The 13,766-nt window shown below is 34.6% G+C and overlaps 1 protein-coding gene across 1 annotated transcript in view; it reads right to left on the bottom strand.

Annotated features, from left to right (window-relative positions):
• Positions 1-13,766, bottom strand: part of U2SURP (U2 snRNP-associated SURP domain containing) — a gene marked incomplete at its 5' end in the record, with an annotated part of 35,407 nt that overhangs the window by 20,505 nt on the left and 1,136 nt on the right. The window contains 11 exons of the mRNA XM_008945592.1: positions 685-789; positions 4,033-4,076; positions 5,030-5,241; positions 6,112-6,277; positions 6,760-6,842; positions 6,943-6,978; positions 7,066-7,160; positions 8,235-8,302; positions 10,210-10,343; positions 10,722-10,836; positions 11,885-11,983. Coding sequence (XP_008943840.1) covers positions 685-789; positions 4,033-4,076; positions 5,030-5,241; positions 6,112-6,277; positions 6,760-6,842; positions 6,943-6,978; positions 7,066-7,160; positions 8,235-8,302; positions 10,210-10,343; positions 10,722-10,836; positions 11,885-11,983 — 1,157 coding nt within the window. The remainder of the gene's footprint in view (positions 1-684; positions 790-4,032; positions 4,077-5,029; positions 5,242-6,111; positions 6,278-6,759; positions 6,843-6,942; positions 6,979-7,065; positions 7,161-8,234; positions 8,303-10,209; positions 10,344-10,721; positions 10,837-11,884; positions 11,984-13,766) is intronic.

The raw sequence follows: 13,766 nt of genomic DNA, 5'->3' as shown, positions 1-13,766 counted from the left end.
CCACCGCTCGCAAGGTGGGGGGGGGGGGGGGGAAGGCAGCCCATTTTTAATGGTCAGGATATTTTGACCTGTGCATTTTTGTAATTTCTATATAATAAAGCACTTCAATCTCCCTGTAAATTAAACACTTTGAAAAGGCCATTCAGTATTTTCCTGAAATAGTTCTTCAGAGACTGAATTTCACACGAAATTTAGAAATTGATGCTTTTTTATTCCATTAGTGACAAGAGCTAGAAATTCTGACACCTTCACTATGTCAGCTACAGTTTAATCTCATTTGCATTGACATCAAAGAAAAATGACTCCCAGCACTTGCTAAAGTTTAGAAATCAGGCTCCAGAAGACTGGACTTTACATTGAGTTGGTCTGTCTGTTTTGGGGGCATTTTTTTTCTATTTAAAAAATGTATGATACTGCTTCCACTGATGACTTTGACTGCATCAGAAAAGCAGGCTTGTCTATGGTATTTTATTTATATGTACACATCAGAAACAACTGGAATAAAAGGGCATTCTTCTTCATAAAAAGACAGCGTAAGCATTTGTACAATTTGTAAAATTTAAATCTGCACAGTAAGAAAAGGTATCGTTAAGAAAACTCTAATTAGTAGGTCAGAAATGCAAAGGATTAGTTTCCCAACAGCGCAAATAGCACTAATTTAAACTGGAGCAACGTAATAATCACCTGAACATTGGATTGTTGATTTCTCTGTTCATGATCATGGCTTCAAACATGGGCCCCTCCCGCACCACAAACTCTATCATTCGATGGATCAAAGCGAGCAAATTCCTAGAACAACAACACAGTTAAAGAAAAATTGATTCAGACCTAACACTATATAAAACTACACTCCACCTAAGATACTACAACTGTGCAGGAGATTATTTTGCTGTATTGTTAAGAAAATCATGTAAAAGATAAAGTAACATGGAACATTATTATAGCCTTGCATCACAGACATGGGCATTCTAAAATAAAAACATGCCTAGGAATGGTGGAGTAAGAATTTAGGAGGAGACCTCTTTCCTGAATTTCCGTACTTAGCCTAAAACCGTCTCTTGCTTAGCAGAAGCTTAACAATCCTTATGCATAAAAATGGGCAAAGTACAACTAACTATCAAAAACTAAGCCCTCACCTAAATTGTCTACAAGTAAGACCAATGTGTAAGCTAAAGTTTTACAGCAGAACAAGTGGCTGAATACTATGCTCAAAATTAAACACATACTTTTTGAATACTCAGCAGAAACTCCCTTCAGCTTTCAAACTATCCAAGTATGAAAGAAAAAGCAAATAATCTTCTTGATGCCAAACAGGGCAATGGTTTTATAAAATTTAGATCAAGATTTGGTCAAGACTCAACTATTGGCATAGAACAAAACTGTCCATCATTTCATGTCATACCATACAATATTTCCTCCCTCATACACTCAAGTATGAGTTACAAATCATATGAAGTAAATAAATAAATAAATCTATTCATTTCATCCAGCACTACATCCTGAGACAGGCAAGAAGCAGATGTGAAGCACACATTTTTCAAGCCACATCTGAAAATGCAGAACCACTTATCAGCATGCTAACAGGAGACAGTCAAATAAGATTTATAAAAAAAAAAATCCAAAAACTAGTGATCAACAGTTTCCAACCTTTGGGGTTTTCTTTGGAAACAGGATAATGAATTTTCAAATATAGACTACCTACATATACCAAAAGCTTCACAGTTTATGTCCTTTGAGTGTGATGCAAACAAAAAATATACAGATTTTTACATTTTTAAATTTCTTTTCATAAATGTAGCAAATTGATAGGTTTCTTACGTTTATCACTTTAACTTCCTTTTAGCAATTTTTTGAATTATTAAAATTCAAAAACTGTTACATTGAAAAGCTGCAGAATTTTCTATTACTTCTTAGTAATGAACCGATTTTCTACCACAAATATTCAAAGTTCTGTCATAGATATAATGTACTAGATTACAAAAACAAAAAATCAACTTAAGAAAGATGGTAATAAAAACCTGCTCCTGTCACCTGTAAACTTTGCAAATGGTCTGTTTTATACCAGCTACCATTAAAATTACATTTGCTCAAATACTGTACGAAAAAAATAGCTACCTACAGCTCAGTTTCCCTGTTTTCCTTTTATAATGCAAGAAACTGTAAAGAGGAGAGTTTCAGTAATTCTGTAGCCATTTTATTTAAAGCAGTGTTCTGAGTGTTTAAATAACAAGACTGCTCTTGTTATAGAAACTGTATTTGAAAACATCAGTAAGAAAAACATTTACAATTAGCTTTCAAGCCTCTGAGCTATTGCACCATTCATGTATTTTAAAGCAAGTTCAGTGTGATCATTTCTGTTTTCCTGCAGAACCATGCCATTGGCTTTCATCTGATTTCTCTTTCAACGAGTACAATAAATTGTGTAAGAGCAGGTTATGCTTGAATACAAACATCTGCTTTGGAAAGACCTCAAAAGTACAAAAAATATTCAGTATATTCCATATCTGAAAGAGGGTGTGAAATGCATTTTGCTTGAGTACTTCAAAGTTAATTTTTCAGAAAAAAAAATTGATCGTGTATACTTGAGGTTTTCCATTTAGTTAAGTACCAAGAAGTAAGCGATGTTAAAAACAGGTATCGAAAAATTTTCAGAGAAGAATATTCATATGTATTTTCCCAATGAAGTCAAAATTTTTGCAGGATGCGATGCACTGTGTTAATAGTTTTGGCAGTTGCCATCAGCACCTCTGAAAGTCACCAAGAAAAAAAACACTGTTTTCAAATACAATTCAATTAACATGAGCTTTTTTTATTGTATGAGCTTTCAAAATGCTACAGTAAATAAAATGGAAACATATTCTCTGAAAGATAATTTTTCTATAAATACTGTACAGTTTTACAAGTACTTCTACTACTACTTAGTATGTTTCTCAAATCAAGATTCCTCCTGGTCACCCTAATTATTCATGTCTCTACCCGAAAAAAGTTGTACTGTCCAAAAATTTCATCAAAAATACTACTGTATTTGAGCACCAACTGACAAATATGTTAATATACTACTGCAACTAGCGTCACAAATCTCTTTCTTCCCCCCCCACACACACAAAAAAAAAAAGAGAAAAGGGACTTCGTGACAATTAAAACAGTGTAGTAAAAAAGATGATAGTTTTAAGTGCATTATTTTAAAATGTCATTTAGCTTAAGTTGGGCAACAAAAAAAGTTTTTCAGTCATAATAAAACCACGTTTATTGGAGCCGATCGTACCAATGTCTGGTCAAAAACTGTATACTTTCCCAATCCATCCCATGATGTTTTCCTGGTCCCCCGCTGCCGCAGACAGTTCAGCTGGTGTTGCTCACCAAGGCCAATGTCAAAGAGAATTTGGTAATCTTTTGTGCTTATTTACTTTTAAAACAGTGTTGTGTTCCTATGTTTGGGAAAAGGCTTTAGCTTAACTGAGCAAGAGTATACCTAGACTAGTGTGAAGGTAGGAGCACTGAGGGGACCACACTGTAAAAATAGCCTTGCAATACCAAACTACCTTTCTCAGCAACCAAAATTCACTGTTGCACACTTTAACAAAATATAGTAGGAATCAGTTCTGTTTTTTAACTGAATTGGTTACAAATTGTACAAGTCAAAAAAAAAAAACAAACAAACTAACAAACAAAAAAACCCCACAGCACTACACTGGAGACATCTGCATCCTTAGCTATGAAGTACTCAGCGTGTCTCCAAGACAAGCTTTTTCACCATAAAGTTCGCTCAAAAAATTAGCCTGCAACTGTTACTATTGCTCAAATAAAACGTTTGATACTGAAGAATTCAATCACTTAAAACTCTCCTCACTAACAAAAGAGCTACTAAGATAAGGGTAAGACTGTAAAGCACACACATTTATTTCAAGCACAATGAAAGAACCATTGCTCAGTCAAGCCATTACCTTTTCCTCAACATTACCATTTTTCTTTAAAATTCCAAAGGGGAAATTTTCTATATTTAGATCAGTAATAATAAAGAAAAACATGTACCTTTCTGTTGGGATAACCACTTTGACTATGGCTTGCGACAGAGTCTGTATATGAAGTCACATCAGATAATAAACATAGAATATGTGAGTATTGTTAACAAGTAACAAGCAAAAATATACATATGCAATGAAAATACTACACATCTATCACAAGTTTTGCAGGCAATCACTGCTGTGAAGTTATAACTAAGCAATTACTCAAAATGCAAACTGTTGTGTCAGCGAACTGTAAATGTTCACTAATTGCAAAGTATCAGAACATTCCTGTCAGAATGCACACTGATGCACTGAATAGGCACTACACTGAATATAGTTAAGAAAGGAGTTCTTAAGTTTATTAAAAGATTCTAAACTATTCGACTTGGATTGTGTTGGTATTACTTTACTCCCAAGTCTCCAAGTCTGAGAAAAAACAGCCCTAGCATTTAAGTGTCATTCAAAGAATCAACAAATTCATACTAATGTAAATCAGGCTGGTTTGTGATTACAAGATACTTACCCTTTTATCAGATAATATCCCAGAAAAAAAAAAAGTATGAAAACTGACTCCATAAGTAGAACAAAATACTTACTCAATGTCCAGATTAATTACCTTCTACACAAAATATATCAACTCCTCTAGTGTAAAAATAATGCTACCCAAATTAAAACGTAGTATTTTCTCTAAAGGAAACAATATAGATACTGCAATTTGGCAGCCAACAAAAGGGGGGGACGTAGGAGAAAAAAATCCAGGGAGCCTGGAGGGGGAAAACGATAGCCAGATTTAAAGCAGCACTAAAATGAATCGAGACCAAATATACTGAACCCTAATGCAAACATGAAACAGAGCTTCAGGAACTAAGTAGGTTCCCTTACGCTACAGCGGGGAGCCAGCAGGTATGTACACTAACGGCTGCTGCAGTCAGCCTGACCAATGTAAATCTATGAAGCCACTGAAATACTGTCACAGATGTAGCATTTAACAATGAGATATGGCCCAGGGTACTGTAAGTTACCTTCTCAAAATCTTCCTTGTTTTTTGGCGGTGGTAACATTGGAGCATTAGGGTTCTTCAGTCTCTCCCTAGGCTGAGCATTAAAAGGCAGTCCCGAGGGCGGCGGCGGGAGGGTGTGCTCCATCATAGAGGGCGGAATGTATATCGGATGTGGTGGTATAGGCACAGCTTTGCCCCAGCCTAGCTTCATTTCAAATGACATGATCATCTTGCCTGAAGGTGGGAAAGGAAACAAAACCACACCACCAAGATGTTATAAACTGGATCTGCATCACTTGAGATTTCTCCGTGTAAGTGCAGGGTTTAGTTTTGCCTGCTATGTTTTAGTTTTTGCTTACACTGTTGATTAGTGTATCACATCTATCGGACCACATCATGTGCAAATGAAGGCCTATTGTATGAAATATTACATTTATCTTCTCCCAGTGTATGTTTTCAGGAGAATACCATACACAATCACTCAACTTGTTAAAGGGAAAAAAAAAATTGATACCCAGCACATCAGAATGAAGAGCAATTCTTAAATGATATTATTTCTGCACTTCAATTTTTCAAAATGTTTTGTTCATAATAAGAAGTTCCAATTACATTATTCCAAATATGCAAGATTACACATCTGGCATAGTACAGTTACCTCTTCAGTATTAGGAACTCTGCCATTACTCAAAAGAACATAACATATTTATTACCGGCTACTGATTATATCCTGTGTACTAGGTAAATTTGTTCACAAAAATAACTCTTGTTGAACAACTACAAGTAACAGATTCCTTCTTCAAATAGTCTGTTTACAGAGGAGTGCTTATCAAACGTTACCTGTCATTCACATCTTCAAAACAGTCAGAAATTTTACATCTTTACCCACAGCAAAGGCCACCAGGATTCCCAGCCCTTCTCTACACTACAGTTTAAAGACATTCAGCTGCCAGTGAAACCACCAGTGTAAACTGCAATCACTGCCAGTGTGGTATGTACTGGACTACAGCATATCTATCACCAGTTTGATAAAGAACTTCAAGATATGCTTACTGTTACTCCTCAATATCCCTACACAGATAATTCTGAACTGAGAAATCTGTTTACCATTTAAATTCTTTAATGCTCTTTCAGCGTCTCTCCTGTTCATAAAGGCAACAAAGCCACAATTTCGTTCTCTTGCTCTTTCTTCATCAGTTCTTGGCCACATAATTTTAACACTTGCTAATGGTCCAAAGCGTCCAAATTCTTGACATAACATCTCTTCATTCATCTACAAGAAAAAAGGTAAAAATCATCATCTTGATACTGTATTTCTAAGGTTCTCTTTCATATTATTGTGCTAATGTGGAGATTTTCATTTTCTGAGTTTCTTGAAAAACAACAGTTCATTGACAACTCACCAATAAAACCTACTGCAAAAGTAATAATTTTAGAAATTTCATTTTAAACTGAGCACATTCAAATATTTGAGATATGATCCACCTTGCACTGAGATACTCACGGAAAAATAATTTTAATTGAGCATTTTTGCATCTAGCAACTCATAGTCTAAACCTTAACTTTTCCAGCATCAAGTACAGAGCACTTATTCAAATGATACTGCACCTACGGTTACTAACTGTACCTTGTATATGGCTTTAGACAGATGTCTATAGTTTAAAATAAAAAAAGAGGGAAAACTGCCACTGGAAAAGAATTCATCTGGACCTAAACGTGCCAACGCTGTGCATCACTCCTTTGTTCCAAACTTACCTGAGGATTAATGTTTCCAAGATACAGATTTGTTGTGCTTGGATCTCCAACATCATGTGACCCTGGTGCATAATCATCCAGTACTACAATGATGGAGGAAAAAAGCAGAAAAAAAGAAGTCATAATCACTGCTTTGCATTTAAGTGACGAGATTATAATGAATGAAAAAAGAATCTCTATTACCACCAGACGATCGGTTTCTTCTTGAAGGAGCATCCACTGAATAAAGATAAGAAGAAAAAATACATATACATTAGTGTACAAATTTTGTATCCCAAACAATCAGCAAATATAATGTCTACTCACTGGAACGACGCTGCCCATCTGAATCTGACTGGGGTGGTTCAAAACGACTCAATCTACCTTTTGTTTTATGTCTTTCATCACGCTCCTCTTGTATTCTACAAAACAAGTTTAAATTAAGTTAACAACTTAGAACTATTTTGATGGTTTTATTCTAAAGTTTTATATTACCTTGAGGATTATGAGAATTTTTAATATTAAACAAGAGTTAAAATTGTTAAATTTAACTACTTCTTTTTCCATTTCAAATTGCTGGTATGTTTGAATTTCTGTTTAATCAGTTACGATACATCTACCAGAATTATTCCAGCTGCATGCTTCCTCATTCATACTGTCAGGGAGTTTTAATATCAAACAAAATTGACTTGGTTTGACCAGTTTACAAGGCCAGAAGAACTGTGTTCTGACAAACTGACCAGAATTCCACATTCAACTGCCAGAGACCTATTGACCACTGAGATGACTTTTCAATTGTCCTCATTTGCAGGTTCACAGTTGTTAATTTATAATAGAATTGCATCCCAAGTTTCACTTCAAAGTAACATACTGACAGTAGCTCTCAAAGAAACAAACCTAGATTTCTATTTTTTATCCCAGTAGATGAATGGTTGACTCAATCATCAATGCTTCTATTTACACCTAACTGATCCAAAAATCATCTTCGATAGCTTTGGAAACATAGCCAGTCAGTCACTCACTGGCATCTCTGAAATGCTTCATGCATTTTTATGCTTTTTTTTTTTTCGTTTTGGTTAATTGCTCTGGATATTCTTCTGCTTAGGAAGGCAGAACCAAACATGCAAAGAAATCCATTCATTTCCACAGACCAAGATTTAAGCCCGCATATTGGGCTTTTTTGGTTTGTTTTTTGATCATTTTATAGCCTCTGGTTGACGACAGATTTCAAACAGCAGTCCTTTTCAGCAGTAGTGGTAAACACTTAACACCAACAACCAACATAAAAAAGGGTAGAAGTACCAAGGAACACCAGAGAACAAGTTAGATGGCAACTGATTATCCACAAAAATCAGTGACACCTATACTGAGCATCTGCCAGCATTAGTTCTTAGTATCACTGACATCGTTAATTCACTCATGAAACCAAACACAAAAAAAAAAAAACACTGACCCTTGCAACTTCTTTATTTACAGTAAAAACTAGCCAAACTTACTGCTTTAATTCTTCTTTAAAAAGTTCCAAATTACTCTTTTTCTTTTCCTTCTCTCCTTTCTTCAAAGGCTAAAATGAAAGATATATCAGCCAACATTTCAGCAGATAAAATGGAACAAAAATAGAAACTATACATATGTAACAAAATTTTAGATCGTTTCCATGCATGTTTTACCCACAGCTTGCAAACCAAGTAAACTACAGGAGAAGAAAAAAAAAAAAAACAAAAACAACAAAAAAAAACAGACTTGAAAACATGAAGAGAGTACTATCAAACACAAAACTAGAAAATATAAAATTAAGGATACTTTAAATTAAACTCTGTTACTTCTCACTATCACAATGCAGCATGTGTGATCAAACTCTCTCGCCACAACATAAAAATTTTAAATCTGTCATGTATTTTGTCAGTTAGTTCCACTTAGAAGCTGACTACATCCCTAGAAAACTGTCATGCTCTAACTGTAATTGAGATGTGTGTACATATATATGTAAATTATTTTACATATATATTAAATTATTTTATCCACAAACATTCCACGTGAAAAGAATTTCCTTCTCTTGTTTCCTGTCAGATATACAGGTCTGAAGAAACAGTTACTCTAAATAGTTCAAGATGCTTAGAAAAAACACTCCTGAATGACAATACTGTAATATTGATATTGTAATACTTTTCTTTTACTGTAATATATGTACCTTAACTAATTCATGTGAACAACATTGCTTTTATATAACCAGATTTAAATGAAAGCGTTTCCAATAGGCAGACATACAAAATATTTGTGTTACACACTACAGCTTTGGAAAAACTGGACTTCCTACTCACCCCAGGCAAAGTTGTTTGTTTGTTTTTGTTTTTGGGGAGTGTCTGCCAAATAAATAAAATCATTTTTACCTCATTATCTTCAATCACCATTGGACAGGGCAAGTGAGTAAACTGATTGCATTACTTCACAAGTATTTATGACAAATTTGAAAAGCAGTAATATTCTTACAGTACAAACACTTGCAAAAGACAGAACAGAGCTCAGCATAATAAAAAATGCTACAAATCATTTTTGTAACTGCAGTCTTCTACATACAATGAAGATCAACAATGCCATCCAGTATTACCCCACTAATCTAAATTTGACTTTTGTTAACAGCTGGAGGGAGGGTAGGATTTACCCACAATTATCACATTACATCTCATTTCCCACCCTAGAAGTCATATACATTTCACTTAGAGCTTATTGCAATTTTTAAGCTTATTATATGACTTTTTAAAGACATCAAAGACATTAATTACACATTACAAACATACAGTAGTAACTATAATCATCTGTAACTATGACTTTACTTGAAGACTAAGGTTGTTCATATTCATGATGAAATCTCAGCTTAACCAAAAAAGTATCAAACCATGCACAAGTAAATTAAATTAAATAAAATCAAAGTGTCCAGCTTCAAAAATGTGCAATTTCTATAATTTATTTGGTACAACTTGAAGAGCTAAAGGGAATTTTCAAACATCACCGCAAAAAAAGGGTAACTTGGAAAGCCTCACCAAGAAAAACTTGGATCAATGCAAAGGTCAATTTATTTTTACTTGGTTTTAAGACAGAAAAACTTAAAAACAGATGGTACCAAGAAAATTGTTTCTAAAACTTCACAGGTTCTCAGGATTTGAAATCCTGTTACTTTGTAAGTCACTAAATCTGTATTCATGAGAAGGCTGCCTCAATTAGGTGGAACACAGTAAAAACATACAGCAGCCAAATGAAACTGCAGCACTAAGCATATTGTGCTGGATACAGGGCTACTGGACCTCTGCATTTCATCATCTTGTTACTTGCCATGGGATTAAGCAACCCCAGATGTCCACCTTCTTTTAAGATGTGATAAATGCAAATAAAACTAGCCTGCACACAGACCTTTTTTGAAGCACTACTAAATATTTTCTAAGTATGGAGTTAATATTCAAACAAGAAACTTACAGGCTTTTTGGTTTCTATCATTAAGAGGGATGGAGGCTTCTCATTGGATGGCTGGCTTGGTTGATTTTTTTGATCTGAAAATCGTGATGAAGGCTTATAGATTTTACCCCGTTTTTCATCTGTTTCATGCTCCTCTGAAATTAAAGTCAAATTAAAACCAAAATGCATTAACTAATGCTGCACAATAGTGATCATTAGAAAGAATTTTGTTCTTCTTTAGTCTTGTTCATTCAATTCAACATATTATTTCAGTTAAAAAAATGACAATACAAACTTTCTGCAATTTAATATCTTTTAAGATGTAGAAAAAGAGCAAAGATTGAATATTTGAAAACAAAGCATTTTTTCCTCTGAAGTTTAAAAGACAAATCATGCCACCACCTACACTGATTTTAGCATCAAGTTACCTTTGCTCCTTCTACTGCAACAATTTTTAAATGCTATTCAAAACCAAACTTCATCTTTACTCAAAGCCAAATGATCCACCACACCCAAAAAAAGATTAGTTATACCTTTAGATGCATTAACGATTCCTCCTCTTACAAATGTTTTCACTTTATTGCCATCACTTCCTTCAAAGGCAGCAAGGAATTCTTCATAAATTTCTGCAGCAGCCTTCTCATCCTCCTACACAGCAAATGTTAATCTATTTACTATCATCACAGGACAACCTTCACTAGGCAGCTATCTTTAAATTAGCTATCTGATATTCCTTTTTATTTTCTATAGTTGCTACAAATGGCATCAAACAAGTTTCAGTTTTAGGCAGAAATGAAATTTCTAAAAAATGTGGGGAAGAACACAGAACGTAGTATGTAAAGCAAATAAGGCCTGCATGCTGAAATATCACTGTTCACTTAAAGAGTTTACAGGACAATTCAAGATTCAAAAGATGCCAAATAGAAACGACATGAAAGACCATAATTATGAGAATGGAGCTTTGTTGACCTAAAGCATCAGAGGACAGCACATACTCCACCTTACTCATCACAGTCAACCCACGTGACTGAAGGATATTAACAACAGGATCACTTTTATGTATTTCCCCAAGTTAATTCAATTACTTCATAAAGCTGAGTGAGACACTAAATTTAGCACTGCCATGTTTCTTTACCCTGGTAATTCCAGTAACTCAGCAAGAGATACTCTACTGAGATATGAGTTGTGTGTCAAGTTCAGAGCCCAGAATTTTCAAAACTTCCATCTTTCTAACTATCGGTTACACATTTCCTAAACTCTGGACACTTCCTGAGTATCCTAAATGTCGGTATTAAACTTTAAAATTTTCAGTAATTCCAAGATAAGTCATTAGATAAAAATGTGTTTTACAGGATAACAAGAATGCATATAGAAACAATTCCAGAGACAACAGGTAACAGAAAATAACCTAAGGGGATGGCTGTCTTCATTTTAAGCCATACAGCCATCAATGGATTGTTGCAATTCAGTATTTCAGGAAGCCACAGAACTTATTTCTCACACAGCAGGAAGGAGAAGCAAGCCTCTCTGTCCATCTTAATGCCATGGAAAAAATTAAACATGTAAAATATAATTCACTTTTGTTCTTAGAAAGCCACAATTATCAAGGAAATTTTGTGGTAAAGCTGGGTGTAATCTAAAAGCAAACTTATTTCAGCTCTGCATACAAAACAAAATTTTCATGGCATACCATTACCTTCTTTTTTAACTCTTCTTGCTCCTTCTTGCTCAGAGTCCGTTTGGCAGCACTCATTTTGCCAATACTGAACGCTTTAAGCTTGCTTTCCATTAAAGGCTACAAACGGAGTAAGAAAACAAACATTATCTGTTTACAAAATAATCAAAATAACATTACTCTTTACCTTGGGCTAGACTAGAAATTTTCCATGTCAAGTGACTTAACCTAAACAAAGAAACGTCTTCCTGTACTACTCTCTGAACCTGCCAGTATCTAATACAACAAAAAAAATATTAAATTTGTTTTTTAAAAAATCAAACCATCCTTGGCTTAATGAGAAAGCCACTAATACACCATTCAAACAGCTGAAATCTGAAGTGTAACTGCTGTAAGAGCCTGGAGATCTTACTACCACACAAATCTGTTTCTAAATCCTTGGAAATACATGTTACGTTTTGCACTAGAGTTCCTTTTTAATCATTGTAACAGGAGGGGAAGGAGGGAGGCGAGGAGTTCTGAAAGCTTTTCTGACTATTTTAGCCAGAAGAGTGTTTGTGTAAGATTGAACAGGTTTAACTGAAGAACAAATGGATGCTAAACTTCTGTTGTGCTTCGAAGTTAAATGTAGTATTTTTGCTTGAAGAAAATGCATTCTTGAGGTTTTCGGCTACTACCTAATTAAAACAAAAGATCTCACATTTAGCACCTATATTTTTTCTTAGGTAATTTAACCTCCATTATTCCCTTCTTGAAACTCTGACAAAGGAAGGACTCCATGTAACTAATTTCTGGAGAGTGTGGAATTAGTTTTTTTAAGATTGTCTTTAGGTAGTTAGCAGTAAAGCGCTGAGAGGAGACAGACAACGGGATGAAGATTAAGTTCAAAAGACATGAGCAATGGCAAGGAAAGGAGAGAAAAGACAGGAAACTTCTCTGGAAACTCCTAGCTTAACACAGTTAATTCTTAAAGAATCAGCACAAAACCAAGAAAAAAGCCCCAGAAAAGCAAAGCATAAACTACTAGTCTTTATCTTCAAAATATTTTTGATGTTTTTACACATGGCACAGCGATGCTTAAAACTATGACTTTTGCAATGACAGTTCTTTTAAAAAAAATAAAGCTTAATTTAATAAAACAGCAAGACAAATAAGGTGAACAACTTCACTGTCGTATTATTAGAAAATTTCATGTGCCATCTGCAAAGAGTTTCCTCTAGGAGTAATTTTCTTTGCAAAGTTTTATTTCTAGTATCAGCTTCCTATTCAGAATTTTTTTACATAGAAAAAAGCACTGTGAAAAACAACTGCTTGAAATACCTTCAGTTTATAATCCTTGTTTAGTACCACAAACGCCTCTTAGATCTGTGCAAAGTGTGTGACAAAAATAGCTCATATTCCTTTGAAAAATGTTCCCTACTTCATAATTAAAAGGAAGACTATCATTTGCAAATTACTGTAGCATTGTCTGTCGAGTTATCAGGTTCATGAGACTATGTCAACATGAGCTTTTGTGACAAGTTTATCAGGAGCTTTTCACACATCTGTTTGTTTTTAAAGTTAATAAAATCCAGTTTTCCTGTTGTCTGAAAGATAGCTTATATTTCATTATGAAAAACAACATACAGCCTTGGCAAAATGTGGGCATGTTGGCCCATATATGGCACAGCAATGCAAACGAAACAAATACCACACTCCTACCCAAGGCTTATCCTGTCATCAAGAAAATCTCTCACAGTAATATTACAGGATACCCACAGATCAACCACGTTAATGTATGTTATAGTGAGATAAGGGAAGCAGCCACAAGGTAGAAGAGTTCTAGCAGTAGGACCTCCTCAGTTTAGAAAGGATCTCCAGAAAAAAAAACAAAAAACAAACACCCTCAAAGTAGCTGAAGTAA

This window comes from Merops nubicus, unplaced genomic scaffold (genome assembly GCF_000691845.1).
Source record: "Merops nubicus isolate BGI_N331 unplaced genomic scaffold, ASM69184v1 scaffold12078, whole genome shotgun sequence".
NCBI lineage: Eukaryota > Metazoa > Chordata > Aves > Coraciiformes > Meropidae > Merops > Merops nubicus.
The sequence above is the reverse complement of the archived record's forward strand: the minus strand, read 5'-3'. Positions and strand labels throughout refer to the sequence as shown.